The 12,751-nt window shown below is 40.9% G+C and overlaps 1 protein-coding gene across 4 annotated transcripts in view; it reads left to right on the forward strand.

Annotated features, from left to right (window-relative positions):
* PAK2 (p21 (RAC1) activated kinase 2) overlaps nt 1-12,500 on the forward strand; it is a 116,722-nt gene extending 104,222 nt beyond the window's left edge. For 3 of the 4 annotated variants that reach the window (XM_010381184.2, XM_030936813.1, XM_010381182.2), the window contains exons 13-15: nt 705-901; nt 7,404-7,541; nt 8,379-12,500. In XM_010381184.2, the coding sequence (XP_010379486.1) occupies nt 705-901; nt 7,404-7,541; nt 8,379-8,465 (422 nt within the window). In that variant the 3' untranslated portion in view covers nt 8,466-12,500. The remainder of the gene's footprint in view (nt 1-704; nt 902-7,403; nt 7,542-8,378) is intronic. The other variant, XR_004058946.1, reaches the window with a different exon arrangement.
* Nucleotides 12,501-12,751: the final 251 nt, after the last annotated feature.

Raw genomic sequence — 12,751 nt, forward strand, 5'->3', positions numbered from 1 at the left:
GCTAGTTTTTTATATTTTTAGTAGACACGGGGTTTCACCATGTCAGCCAGGATGGTCTCGATCTCCTGACCTCGTGATCCGCCCGTCTCGGCCTCCCAAAGTGCTGGGATTACAGGCTTGAGCCACCGCGCCCGGCCGCTTCTGTTTGTTTTATGCAAAAACAGTTTACAGCTGGGTGTGGTGGCTCCCACTTGTAATCTCAACACTTTGGGAGGCCAAGGTATGAAGATCCCTCCCTGTGTTGCCCAAAAGTTCAAAACCAGCCTAGGCAACATAGGGAGACTCCGTCTCTACAGAAGATTTTAAAAACTAAACAGAATTAAAAGACAAAGTGATTTCGTGGCCTGACCTTCGACCTTTGCCTGATCACTGCATTTAGTTTTGGCGTCTGCCTTTGCTTACTTGTTCATGGACCTCTTTCGGTTTTCTTAGATTTTTTAGGAGAGAATGAATTATTCAGAATAAAAGGCCTCCTGATAATTTGGACTCTGTGGCAAGTAAAAGTAAAATGTGAGAGTGTGTTACATCGTGAAGATATTTTTAAACTCATTCTGGTTTACTTTATTAATAAAATCTTTAAAAACAAGAGGCTGAAGAGTCGAAATGTAATTAACTACATCATCTGAAGTGAACTCCTTTGTTAAAACCATCCATGGAAACCATTAACTCTGTTCTGTTCTGTTCTGTTTTGTTTTGTTTTGTAGCTGACTTCGGTTTCTGTGCCCAGATCACCCCCGAGCAGAGCAAACGCAGTACCATGGTCGGAACCCCGTACTGGATGGCACCAGAGGTGGTTACACGGAAAGCTTATGGCCCTAAAGTCGACATATGGTCTCTGGGTATCATGGCTATTGAGATGGTAGAAGGAGAGCCTCCATACCTCAATGAAAATCCCTTGAGGGTAAGATCAATTAAACACTCGCCTTGTTAAATATTTTTCTTGAATTTAAAGTAGAAAGTTGATAAAACCTAGTCTCTGCCCTTAACTCTGCATCTAAAAATCATTTGCTCTCTGAGTTACAAATTAATGTGCTAGGTGAAGACTTCGTAGGTTTTTAGTAGTAAGCTGTATTATTTTGTATTTTACATAGGAAGTTTGGAGCACCTGCCTCTAAACCTTCTTTTGTGTTTTAAGATTTTTTGAGACAGGGTCCCACTCTGTTGCCCAGTCTAGAGTGCAGTGGTGCAATCTCAGCTCACTGCATCCTCCACCTCTCAGGTTCAAGTGATCCTCCTACCTCAGCCTCCCAAGTGTCTGGGACTGTGGGTGTGCGCCGCCACACCCAGCTGATTTTTGTATTTTTCATAGAGACAGGGTCTCTCCATGTTGGGTCAGGCTGGTCTCAAACTCTTGACCTCAGTTGATCCACCCACCTCGGCCTCCCAAAGTGCTGGCATTACAGGTGTGAGCCACTGTGCCTGGCCACTTCTTTTTCTTTTAAATTACCATATGTGGTTCGACATTATCAGTTATTAAGGAAATGTAAATCAGAACCTCAACAATCAGTGGCTGAGGCAAGAGAATTGCTTGAACCCAGGAGGTAGAGGTTGTGGTGAGCCAAGGTGGCACTACTGCACTCCAGCCTGGGTGACAGGGTGAGACTCTATCTCAGAAAACAACAACAGCAAGAAACCCACCCCAACAGGATAACACTTCCAACTACTAGAATTGCTATACTCAAAAAGACAATAATAAATGTTGGTGGCCAGGTGCGGTGGCTCACACCTGTAAACCCAGCACTTTGGGAGGCCGAGGTTGGGAGTTCAAGATCAGCCTGACCAACATGGAGAAACCCCATCTTTACTAAAAATACAGAATTAGCTGGGCGTGGTGGTGGGCACCTGTAATCCCAGCTAGTTGGGAGGCTGAGGCTGAGGCAAGAGAATCGCTTGAACCCGGGAGGCAGAGGTTGCAGTGAGCCAAGATCGCGCCACTGCACTTCATCCTGGGCAACAAAGCAAAACTCCGTGTCCATAAATAAATAAATGTTGGTGAGAAGATAAACTGGAACCCTCGTTCATTGCAAAATATAAAATGGTACATCTGCCTTAGAAAATAATTTGACAATTCTGTATGAAGTGAATACTGGATTACCAGATGACCTAACAGTTCCTCTGCCAGGTACAGATGGCAAAGCCATGAGAATTACAATCATACATCCGTAAAAAAGCCTGCATGCAACCTCAGTTATTTCCACTAAAAATGGAAATAATTCAAACCTGCTGAACAGTGGAATATTACTTGGTCATAGGAAGGAAGGAAGTGCCAATCCGTGTTGCAGCGTTGAACCTTCAAAGTATCGTGCTAAGTGAAAGAAACTGAGTAACAGATGGCAGGAGATTCTGGCCTTCTGTGTCCTGAATGCTTTTCGTCCAGTTGCCAAAGATTCCAGTTCATGTGGGCAGTTAAATACTTGGCAAGGTGATTGATTAGGGTACTTTTCAGAACAACGTTTAAAGTCCTCTAATTTCATTCATTCATTTAGCCAGTATTGATTTGAGTACCTGCTGTGTGCTAAGCACTATTCAAAATGCTGTCTAAAAGAACCCACACAAATTCCTGCTCTTATAGAACTTATATTCTAGTGGGAGAAGAGAGAAAAACAAAATAAACAGAATAATGTGTAATATATTGAATAAGGACTCTTGAGTGCTGAGACTGGCAGGAAGGAGGTTAGGGTGTTTACTTTCAAAAGGTGCTTGGAGAGCTGGGCACAGTGGCTCATGCCTGTCATCCCAGTATTTTGGGAGGCCAAGGTGGGAGGATTTCTTGAGCCTAGGAGTTCAAGGCCAGCCTAGGCAACATAGTGAGACCCCATCTCCACAAAAAAATTTAAAAATTAACCAAGCATGTTAGTGTGTGCCTGTAGTCACAACTAACTGGGACCATCCCGCCTCAGTGGGTGGGTCACTTGGGCCCAAGGAAGATGAGGCTGCCGTGAGCTGTTCTCACATCACTGCACTCCAGCTTGGGTGACAGCTAGGCCCTGTCTCCAAAAAAATACGATAAAAATAAATTTTAAAATTAAATCAAAAGCGTGCATAGGGAGGGCTTCACTGAGGTGAGGTGACATTTGGACACAAGAAGTGCGAGAGTGATACTTACCTAAGGGGAAAGCATTCTAAACAGAAGGCACAGCACGGGCAAAAGCCCTAAAGCAGGAGCGTGCCTGGTGTATCAAGAGGTGATGACGGACCTCAGCATAGCTGGCCTCCACTGAGCAGACAGCAAGAGGTGCGGTCAATCTGCGAAGAAACCAGGCCAGGCTGTAGTGCCTTATGAGACCTTTGGAAGGATTCTGGCTTTTACTGGAGGCTGGATGGGGAAACTGTTAGAGAGATTTGAGCAGAAGAGTAAGTTGGTGTCCTTAGGTTTTAATAGGATTGCCCTGGCTACTTTGTTGAGAGATGCTTGAGGAAGGCAAAGGCAGAGCAGAAGACCAATTAGGAGGCTGATGTAATAATTCAGGCAAGCAGTGATGATAGCCTCGACCAGGACGGTATCAGTGGAGGTGGTGAAAAGTGGTGTGATTCTGGATGTATTTTGAAAGAGGAGTCTACATGAGAGAGAGAGACCAACGGGATCTGTTCCCAAGTCACTTAACTGCTTTCCTGTACAAAGCTGAAGAATATTACAGGACTGTGCCAATAGCCAGGAGCGCACTCAGGCTTCAGAAGAGGCTCGCCTCCAGTGGCCTTCACTGTGACAAAAAGGTATACTTGAACCCCGGTGAGACTGGTGAAATCACCAGCACCAGCTCCTATCAGCAGATCCAGAAGCTTTCCAAAGATGGGCTGATCTTCTGCACGCCTGTGACTATCCATTCCCAGGCTGGATCCTGAAAAAAAAAAAAAAAAAAAAAAAAAAAAAAAAAAAACACCTTGGGTCGGGCATGGTGGCTCATGCCTGTAATCTCAGCACTTTGGGAGGCTGAGGTGGGCAGATCACTTGAGGTCAGGAGTTCATGACCAGCCTAACATGGTGAAACCTCATCTCTACTAAAAATTCAAAAATGAGCCAGGCGCGGTGGCAGGCACCTGTATTCCCAGCTACTCAGGAGGCTGAGGCGGGAGAATTGCTTGAAACTGGGTGAGAGAGAGATTCTGTCTCAAAAAAAAAAAAAAAAAAAAAAAAAAAAAAAACCACCTTGGTCCACAGGCATATGGGCATAACTGCTAATGCACAAATTACCAAAAAGGCAACATGGATGAGGAAGACGAGAATTCCATCCCAGCTGCTCAGAAGACACTGTGAATCCACGAAGATTGGCCTTCACGTGTACGTGAAGTGAAGGGGGACATGTTCAAAAACAAGCAGGTTCTTTGGGAACTCATTGCATGCTAAATATAGACAAGGCCTCAAGAAGCTTCTGGTTGACCAGGCCAGGGCACGTGGGGCTAAGACCAGGAAAGCACTGGTCCAAGAAGGAGAAAATCATTAAGACTGTCCCAGGAGGAAGAAACTAAGAATAAAGGTCTCCCTCTCTTGTCTATACATAGTGGATCTTGGTGATTACATAGATACAGTCATTCAAATAAAACAAGATTTTATCTGCCTAAAGGGGGAGAAAAAGCGTATTTGTAGGAATACAGAAATAGCCAGGACCCAGCAAGCACCCAGACATCCAGTCAAAGTTTACCAGATAGGCAAAGGAGCAGGCAAATGCAAACTATAATGAGAAAAACATCTAGTCAACTGAAACAGACACAGAACTGGCACAGATAAAAGAATTACCACACAAGCTCATTAAAACAATCTTACAACTGCATTTCAGTTGTAAGAACTTTAAATGCATATTGCTTAGTGAAAGAACCCAGTCTAAAAAGGCTACCTATTGTTTCAACTATAGAGAGTAAAAATGATCAGTGGTTATGGAGTTTGGCAGGGGCAGGAGGGTAGAGAGGATGAGTAGATGAAGCACAGGGAGTTTTTTGGGCACTGAAATTACTTTGTATGATACTATAATGGTGGACACTGGACAGTGTTCATTTTCAAAACCCATGGAACAGCTAGACATGGTGGTGCACACCCGTAGTCCCCGCTACTTGAAAGGCTGAAGCAGGAGCATCTCTTGAGCCCAGGAGTTCAAGGCCAGTCTGGGCAACATATCGAGACTGCATAAAAAAAACATAGGACTATATAATGTAATACAGAGTGAACTCTTATGTAAACTGAGGGCTTTAGTTTAATAGAAATGTATCAATATTGGTTCATTAGTAACAAGTGTCCCATAGTATAATAATGCAGATAATAATAACACTCCAATTAGGGAGGCTGCATGTGGGAACTCTGTACTCTCTGCTCAATTTTCTCTAAACCTAAAACTTCTAAAAAAAAAAATAGTCAATTAAAAATAATAATTCAGGACCAGGTGCAGTGGCTCACACCTGTAATCTCAGCACTTGGGAGGCCAAGGTGGGCAGATCCCTTGAGGTCAGGAGTTTGAGACCAGCCTGGCCAATGTGGTGAAACCCCATCTCTACTAAAAATACAAAAATTAGTCGGTCATAGTGGTGCCTGCCTGTACCTCCAGCTACTCAGGAGGCTGAGATGCGAGAATTGCTGGAACCCGGGAGGCAGAGGTTGCCGTGTGCTGAGATCATGCCACTGCACTCCAGCCTGGGCAACAGAGCGAGACTGTGTCTCAAAGGAAAAATAAATAGGCTGGATGCAGTGGCTCACACCTGTAATCCCAGCACTTTGCAAGGCCGAGGCAGGTGGATCACAAGGTCAGGAGTTTAAGACCAGCCTGGCCAACATAGTGAAACCCCGTCTCTACTGAAAATACAAAAAATTAACTACTCGGAAGACTGAGGCAGGAGAATCGCTTGAACTCAGGAGGTGAAGGTTGCATTGAGCTGAGATCGCACCATTGCATTCCAGTCTGGGCCACAGAGCCAGACTCTGTCTCAAAAATAAATAAATTAATTAAATTTATAGAACTGTAAAGGAAATAATTAGAACTACATAAGGATTTTCTAAAGGGAGTTGATTAAATTAGGAAATATTCATATAAGGCAGTGTTTACTTAAGCCATTACGGTAGTTTTATAGATCTAGGTAGTTATTAGTAATGATGACCTGGGATAATTTGTTTTTTGGTTTTTATTTTTGAGACAGAGTCTTACTCTGTTGCCCAGGCTGGAGTTCAGGGTGCAGTCTCCACTCACTGCAACCTCCACCCCCCACGTTCAAGCGTTCTTCTGCCTCAGCCTCCCAAGTAGCTGGAACTACAGGAGTGTGCCACCACACCCGGCTAATTTTTTTTTTTTTTTTTTGGATTTTTAGTAGTGATGGGGTTTTGCCATGTTGCCCAGCCTGGTCTCGAGCTCCTGAGCTCAGGCAATCCACTTGTCTCAGCAACTTAGAGTGCTAGGATTACATGCATGGGCCACCATGCCCAGCCTAATTTTTTTTTTTTTTTAAGTTTTCATAAATCTCATTTTTTTTAATGATATGTATGACTTGAAAAAAATTTGAAAAAACTAAGCAGGATGATCAATGGTGAGATTGTGGTTATTTTTAATTATTAACATTGTTTTATTTTTTAAAGCAATATGAACTGGGCACAGTGGCTCACGCCTGTAATCCTAACACTTTGGGAGGCCGAGGCAGATGGATCAGTTGAAGTCAAGAGCTCAAGACCAGCCTGACCAATATGGTGAAACCCCATCTCTACTAAAAATACGAAGATTAGCTGGTCATAGTGGCATCTGTAATCCCAGCTGCTCTGGAGGCTGAGGCAGGAGAATCACTTGAACCCGGGAGGCAGAGGTTGCAGTGAGCCAAGATTGCACCACTGCACTCCAGCCTTGATGACAGAGTGAGACTCCATCTCAACAAAAAAAACAAAACAAAACAAAACAAAAGCAATATGTATTGCATTTATAACTAAAGAAAAACCAAATGTGAATCTGATTTTGGAAAAATAACTTAGAGAAATGTAACATCTAAAAATAAGAGGAAAGTATCAAATTTAAATTTAAATGAGATAATGATAAGCCCAGTTTAGTATTTATGATGATTTTCTTTAAAGAAGAAAAGTTCATGGACTTTATTCACGGCTCTGTGACTGTGCTGAGCTATCCTTTTCTTTTTTTGAGACAGAGTCTCTCTCTGTTGCCCAGGCTGGAGTGCAGTGGCGCCATCTCGGCTCACTGCAACCTCTGCCTCCCGGGTTCACGCCATTCTCCTGCCTCAGCCTCCCGAGTAGCTGGGACTACAGGCGCCCGCATTTTTAGTAGAGACGGGGTTTCACCATATTAGCCAGGGTGGTCTCAATCTCCTGACTTCGTGATCCGCCCGCCTCAGCCTCCCAAAGTGCTGGGATTACAGGCGTGAGCCACCACGCCCGGCCGTGCTGGGCTATCTTAAGTGGATCAAAGATGTTCTTCTATTTTTAGGCCTTGTACCTAATAGCAACTAATGGAACCCCAGAACTTCAGAATCCAGAGAAACTTTCTCCAATATTTCGAGATTTCTTAAATCGATGTTTGGAAATGGATGTGGAAAAAAGGGGTTCAGCCAAAGAATTATTACAGGTAAATTTAAAAATGATTTCATTTGGGGGAATAGTTGACTCTTGTGGTAACCAACAGAAAATTTTCCTAGGGCTAATAATTAGATTTCACTATTCATTGATCACTAGCGGTATGGCAACTGCTGCAATTTAGGGTTTCATCCTATCTTTCTGAGCAAACTAACACAGGAACAGAAAACCAAACACCGCATGTTCTCGTAAGTGGGAGTTGAGCAATGAGATGGACACAGGGTGGGGAACATCACACATGGGGCCTGTCGTGGGGAGGGGAGAGAGGGGAGGGATAGCATTAGGAGAAATACCTAATGTAAAGGACGAGTTAATGGGTGCAGCACACCAACATGGCACATGTAGACATATGTAACAAACCTGCACGTTGTGCACATGTACCCTAGAACTTAAAGTATTAAAAAAAAAAAAGAAAGGGGGGTGTTTCATCTGCTGGGAATAAAATTCTGACAATACCACAGTGTGCAGTTTGTGCATAGTATCAATCCTCAGACCTGTTTACAGTCTGCGCATAGTAGTATCGGTCCTCTGACCTGTTTACAGTCTGTGCGTAGTATCGGTCCTCGGACCTGTTTACAGTCCTCAGACCTCTTTATTGCTGGCATGTGTATATTTGTGTGTATTTGTCAAACTGAAATGATTCTGCTTTCATTCAACTCTGAAATAATGCATTGATGATGTTAGTCTTATGAAGGTATTAATATGTGTTTAGTTTATTAAATAAATTATGATCGACAAGTAGTCTTTGGGGCTTAATTGAACAAACTTACTTTGTTTCTAATCTGATGAATAGCACTTATACATTTATTTTTCCCCTTCTTTCTGGCAGCATCCCTTCTTGAAACTGGCCAAACCATTATCTAGCTTGACACCACTGATCATGGCAGCTAAAGAAGCAATGAAGAGTAACCGTTAACATCACTGCTGTGGCCTCATGTTCTTTTTTTCATTTTCTACAAGAAGCCTTTTAGTAGATGAAAAGTTATTACTCTTTTTGGGGTTTAAAGAAATGATCTGCATAACCTGAATGAAAGAAGCAAGTGACTATTCTCTGAAGACAACCAAGAGAAAATTGCAAAAAGAAAAGTATGACTTTTATATGAACCCCTTCTTTAGGGTCCAAAAGGAATTGTGGACTGAATCACTAGCCTTAGGTCTTTCAGCAAACAGCCTATCAGGGCCATTTATCATGTGTGAGATTTGCATTTTACTTTGCTGACTTTGTTGTAATAGATCCCATTCATTGTCCCCTTTGGGGTATTTCCAATACTTGAATGGCAGATTGGAGTTTTTCAGAGTATTTGTTTATCTGCTAGTCTTTCTCTCCTTCATAGCTTTCTTTTCCCTGGACTTGCTCCTTTTGAGTTGCTTTTGAGTTTCTCATGCCTAGGCAAGTGTAATAGAAATTATGTAGCTCCTTATGTTGGCAAAGGAGCTCTATATAGTTTCACTTTGTATAAAAGTTAGGACCAGCTGTTATTACATGTAATATTTTAGTTCAGAACTTGACCTGAAGGAAGGGAAGAAGAGTATGTGATTTTTACCTTTTTTAACAAATGTGAAAAAGTCCGTTTTAGAAATTCCGTGGTAGTAAGTTTGGCATTTGTTACATGTATAGAGAGAAGACTAATAATCTCTATTTATAACTAAATCATTGAGATAGAAAAAGATTCCCATTGACTGTAGACTTCTTCCCACTTTGTCTTCCCTTCTGCTTGTTTCCCCTTCAGGTTTGGCTCCAGGAACCAAAGTGATTTGTTCTTGTTCCAACCTGGGCTTTATGACTTTGGTTAGTGCCACTACCTTCCTCTTCTCTCCTTTCCCCCCTCAATTTGGAAATAAATTTCTGTATATGTTGCAATTTTAGGTTTAGGTTTGTTCTTTTTGTTTTTCCTTAATCCTCTCTCACCTCACAGATACCCCCCTCCCATGGCAAATAACATAATAACCAGTGAATTTTTGGAACTTAAAATTAGCTTTTTTCCACTTAAAGGAGAAAAATATTTGGGACTAGCAGAGGCAGAGTGAGAGATGTGGACTTTGGTGAGCTCTGATGTAGTGAGAAGAGATTACACTCATGAAGGAGAATGTTAGTGTTACAGAGAAGCAGCTGATAGCAAATCGGCCGGGGGCGCGTTGCCCGGGGTCATCATCAGTGTGGCATTGTCTGTGAGAACTTGAGTGACAGAGTATTTCTTGGTGAATTTATAGATCATTTGAGATGTTGAGTTACTTTAGTTTTTTTTTTTTTCCAAATAAGTAGAGACTTATAAAAAATGAGAAAGGAAAATGAAATGTGCGTGTTGATAGCAATAATTTGCTTCTTTTAAAGATTCTGAAAGGTCTGAGACCTGTAGCATTAATTATTTGAGTGTCCTCCCTTCTCCCCTCCCCTTCTCCTCTCTTCTCTTTTTTCCTCTCCTCTCCTTCTCCTTTATTCGTAGTTTTGCTTTTGGAGTAGGTGTTGTTCAAGTATCTGTGGTTTGGTTCTGGCATTTTGTTCCCACCATCCCCCTTCCCCCATTAACTTCCCCCCGCTTACCATCCTGCAGTATAAATCATGAATAAAAAATCATTTTGCTGTTGTAGTATACATTGGGGAAACTAGAAGGGTTTTATTTCCATTATTTTATTCCCGCTATATCTATGTTAAGATACAATTATAAGGAGAGAAGTGACTTTTTTATTGATAAGGCAAGAAGGTTTTCAGAGAAATGAGTAAAATAATTAATGAAACATATTTAGAGCACTTAATGGTCTCTGTTTTCAATATAATTCTTGACTTCATTTTTCTCTGGAATATATTGGCCTTCTACAGCTATTACTGAATTACAGAAACTGGTTTACTTCTGGCAGAAAGCTGCAGTGCCACCTGAGTTCCGCATGTTAACATTCTTTGTAAACAGTTGGATGCATTGTGATAAAGAAGATGCTACCCATGAAATAGAAAACCGCCTAGATGAGAAGACTGTGATCCTCGTGCCCTCAGAGGCACTTCCCTCCTGAGTCAAAGCCCATCCTCACTGACTATGTGCCAATGCCTCGTTTCAGGCTTGTGACTCAACAAAGGGCTTTTCCATTGATAGAAGCAGTTTGGGATTTGTAGTTACAACTTCTTCGATAGTTACCTGCACATCCATTGCTGGCAACTGACTTCAGTCATTCAAACCTGGCTCTTTGGTTAAGGGAGCTACACTGTGGTTTATTCTTAAGTTACGTGGATAAACCTCTAACAGAAATATACTTTGGTTAATTTTGAAATGTGTCATTTTTAAACAAAATCTTAAAAGCAATACAGAATTGTGATTAATTTTAAATTAAAACATTCAGAACTTGTTGAAAAAAATTATATCTGAATCAAGATTCATGATTTTTATTTTTTATTTTTATTTTTTGATACAGTCTCACTCTGTCACCCAGGCTGGAGTGCAGTGGTGTGATCTCAGCTCGCTGCAACCTCAGCTTCCTGGGTTCAAGCAATTCTCGTGCCTCAGCCTCCTGAGTAGCAGAGACCACAGGTGCACGCCACCACACCACCACACCCAGCTAATTTTTTGTATTTTTGTTAGAGACAGAGTCTCACCATGTTGCCCAGGCTGATCTCCAACTCCTCAGCTCGAGCAATCTGCCCACCTTGACCTCCCAAAGTGCTGCAATTACAGGCGTGAGCCACTGCGCCTGGCCTCATGTTTTTTAAGTAATTGCCATTTATATCCCCCTTTTTGTCATCACTTTAGAATGAAAATTCCCATTTAAATCTAAAAGTTAACTTAATAGTCAGTCCTCTTGTGTTATTAGGACAGTATTACTATAGTACTTATTTATTTTATTTTAGACTTAAAGTTATCATCTCTTTTTCTTTTTTCTTCTGCTGCTTTTAGGGACAGTTAAAACTGGGAAACTATGAAACATGTAACATTTTATCCTACCTAGAATAGTAAACGAGCAGTTGTGCAGCCTAAGACACCAAGGCCAATACAACTCTGTCTTCATGTGTTGAGTGCCTGGCACACAGTATTAATTCTCTTCCCTTTAACATATAAGTGTTAAGCTGCTTACAGTCTAGTAACCACCAATTGTAAATGAGCCTGTGCCTTTAACAAGCAATTTTAAACTACCTATGAGTATTTCTTTATAGGGCTCACTTAAATACATGTTTGTATATACTGTATTCTGGCCAGAATAATTTTAGATCTGATCAGGTAATAGCTAAAATTAAAAAAAAAAAAAAAAAAAAAAGGTGCTTAAAGAATTTGCATCAATTTTTGAGTCTAAATCTTTTAAAATATGCTGAGATCCACATCTAGTAAAATGGCAGTGTCAAAATATTATAGATTTTAGTTAAAATCCAGATTAATACTCATTTGGGGTTTTTTATAGTAGAACTTCATTGTAATACAAAAAGCAGATTATCTTCCTGTCTCCGCTCCTCCCACAGTAGGTATTGAAACTGGTAAAATGAGCTTTTTGATAGTGTTGTGTATATAAGAAAAAATATATACACCCCTTCTTTTTTCTCCCTCAACACATTGATTGAACACTCTGGCAAAGATGCTGTGGTAGATGAGACTGGAGTTAGAAAGAAGCAAGCACTGGCCTCCTTTGAAGGAATGGAAGTCTTTCCCATTCACTCCTCTAGAATGCTGCTGAGAGAGGCAGAAAGAAATGGATAATTCTGTCAAGCACACTTTTATTCTTTAGTAAGAGAAACAGTTATGTTTGGAATTCAACGTTGGAACGCATTGGCTTTTTTTCCCTTGTTTTGATGGAAGTGGAATTAAGTAAAAGTAGTCTGTCTTTTCTGTTGTCTTCAAATTTTATAATGCCTTTTATTTTTAATTTAATCCCGTTCGATTATTTAATTGTTATACATTGACATTAACTGCTGTATTTTACGACTTTGTTCAATAATTTTGTTCTTTCAGGGCTAGAAATAAACTTTTTAAAAAAATTTGCATTTTTAACCTTTCCTAAACTTTTATTCTTTCTTTTGATCAGAACAGCATAAAAGAATATTTAAATGTCTTAATAGGTTTTCAGAGAACATTCTAGTATTTTTAGTGATAACTATTTTAAACCTTTTAATGGTGTTTTGCCATCATTTTGAATTTATTACAAAGCTCCAAAGTAGGAAGGTTTCTAGAAATGTGTGGGTGGGCAGTAAACATGAAGTTTTCCTTTTTTTTTTTTTTTTTTTTTTCT

This window comes from Rhinopithecus roxellana, chromosome 1 (genome assembly GCF_007565055.1).
Source record: "Rhinopithecus roxellana isolate Shanxi Qingling chromosome 1, ASM756505v1, whole genome shotgun sequence".
In the NCBI taxonomy this organism is placed as follows: domain Eukaryota; kingdom Metazoa; phylum Chordata; class Mammalia; order Primates; family Cercopithecidae; genus Rhinopithecus; species Rhinopithecus roxellana.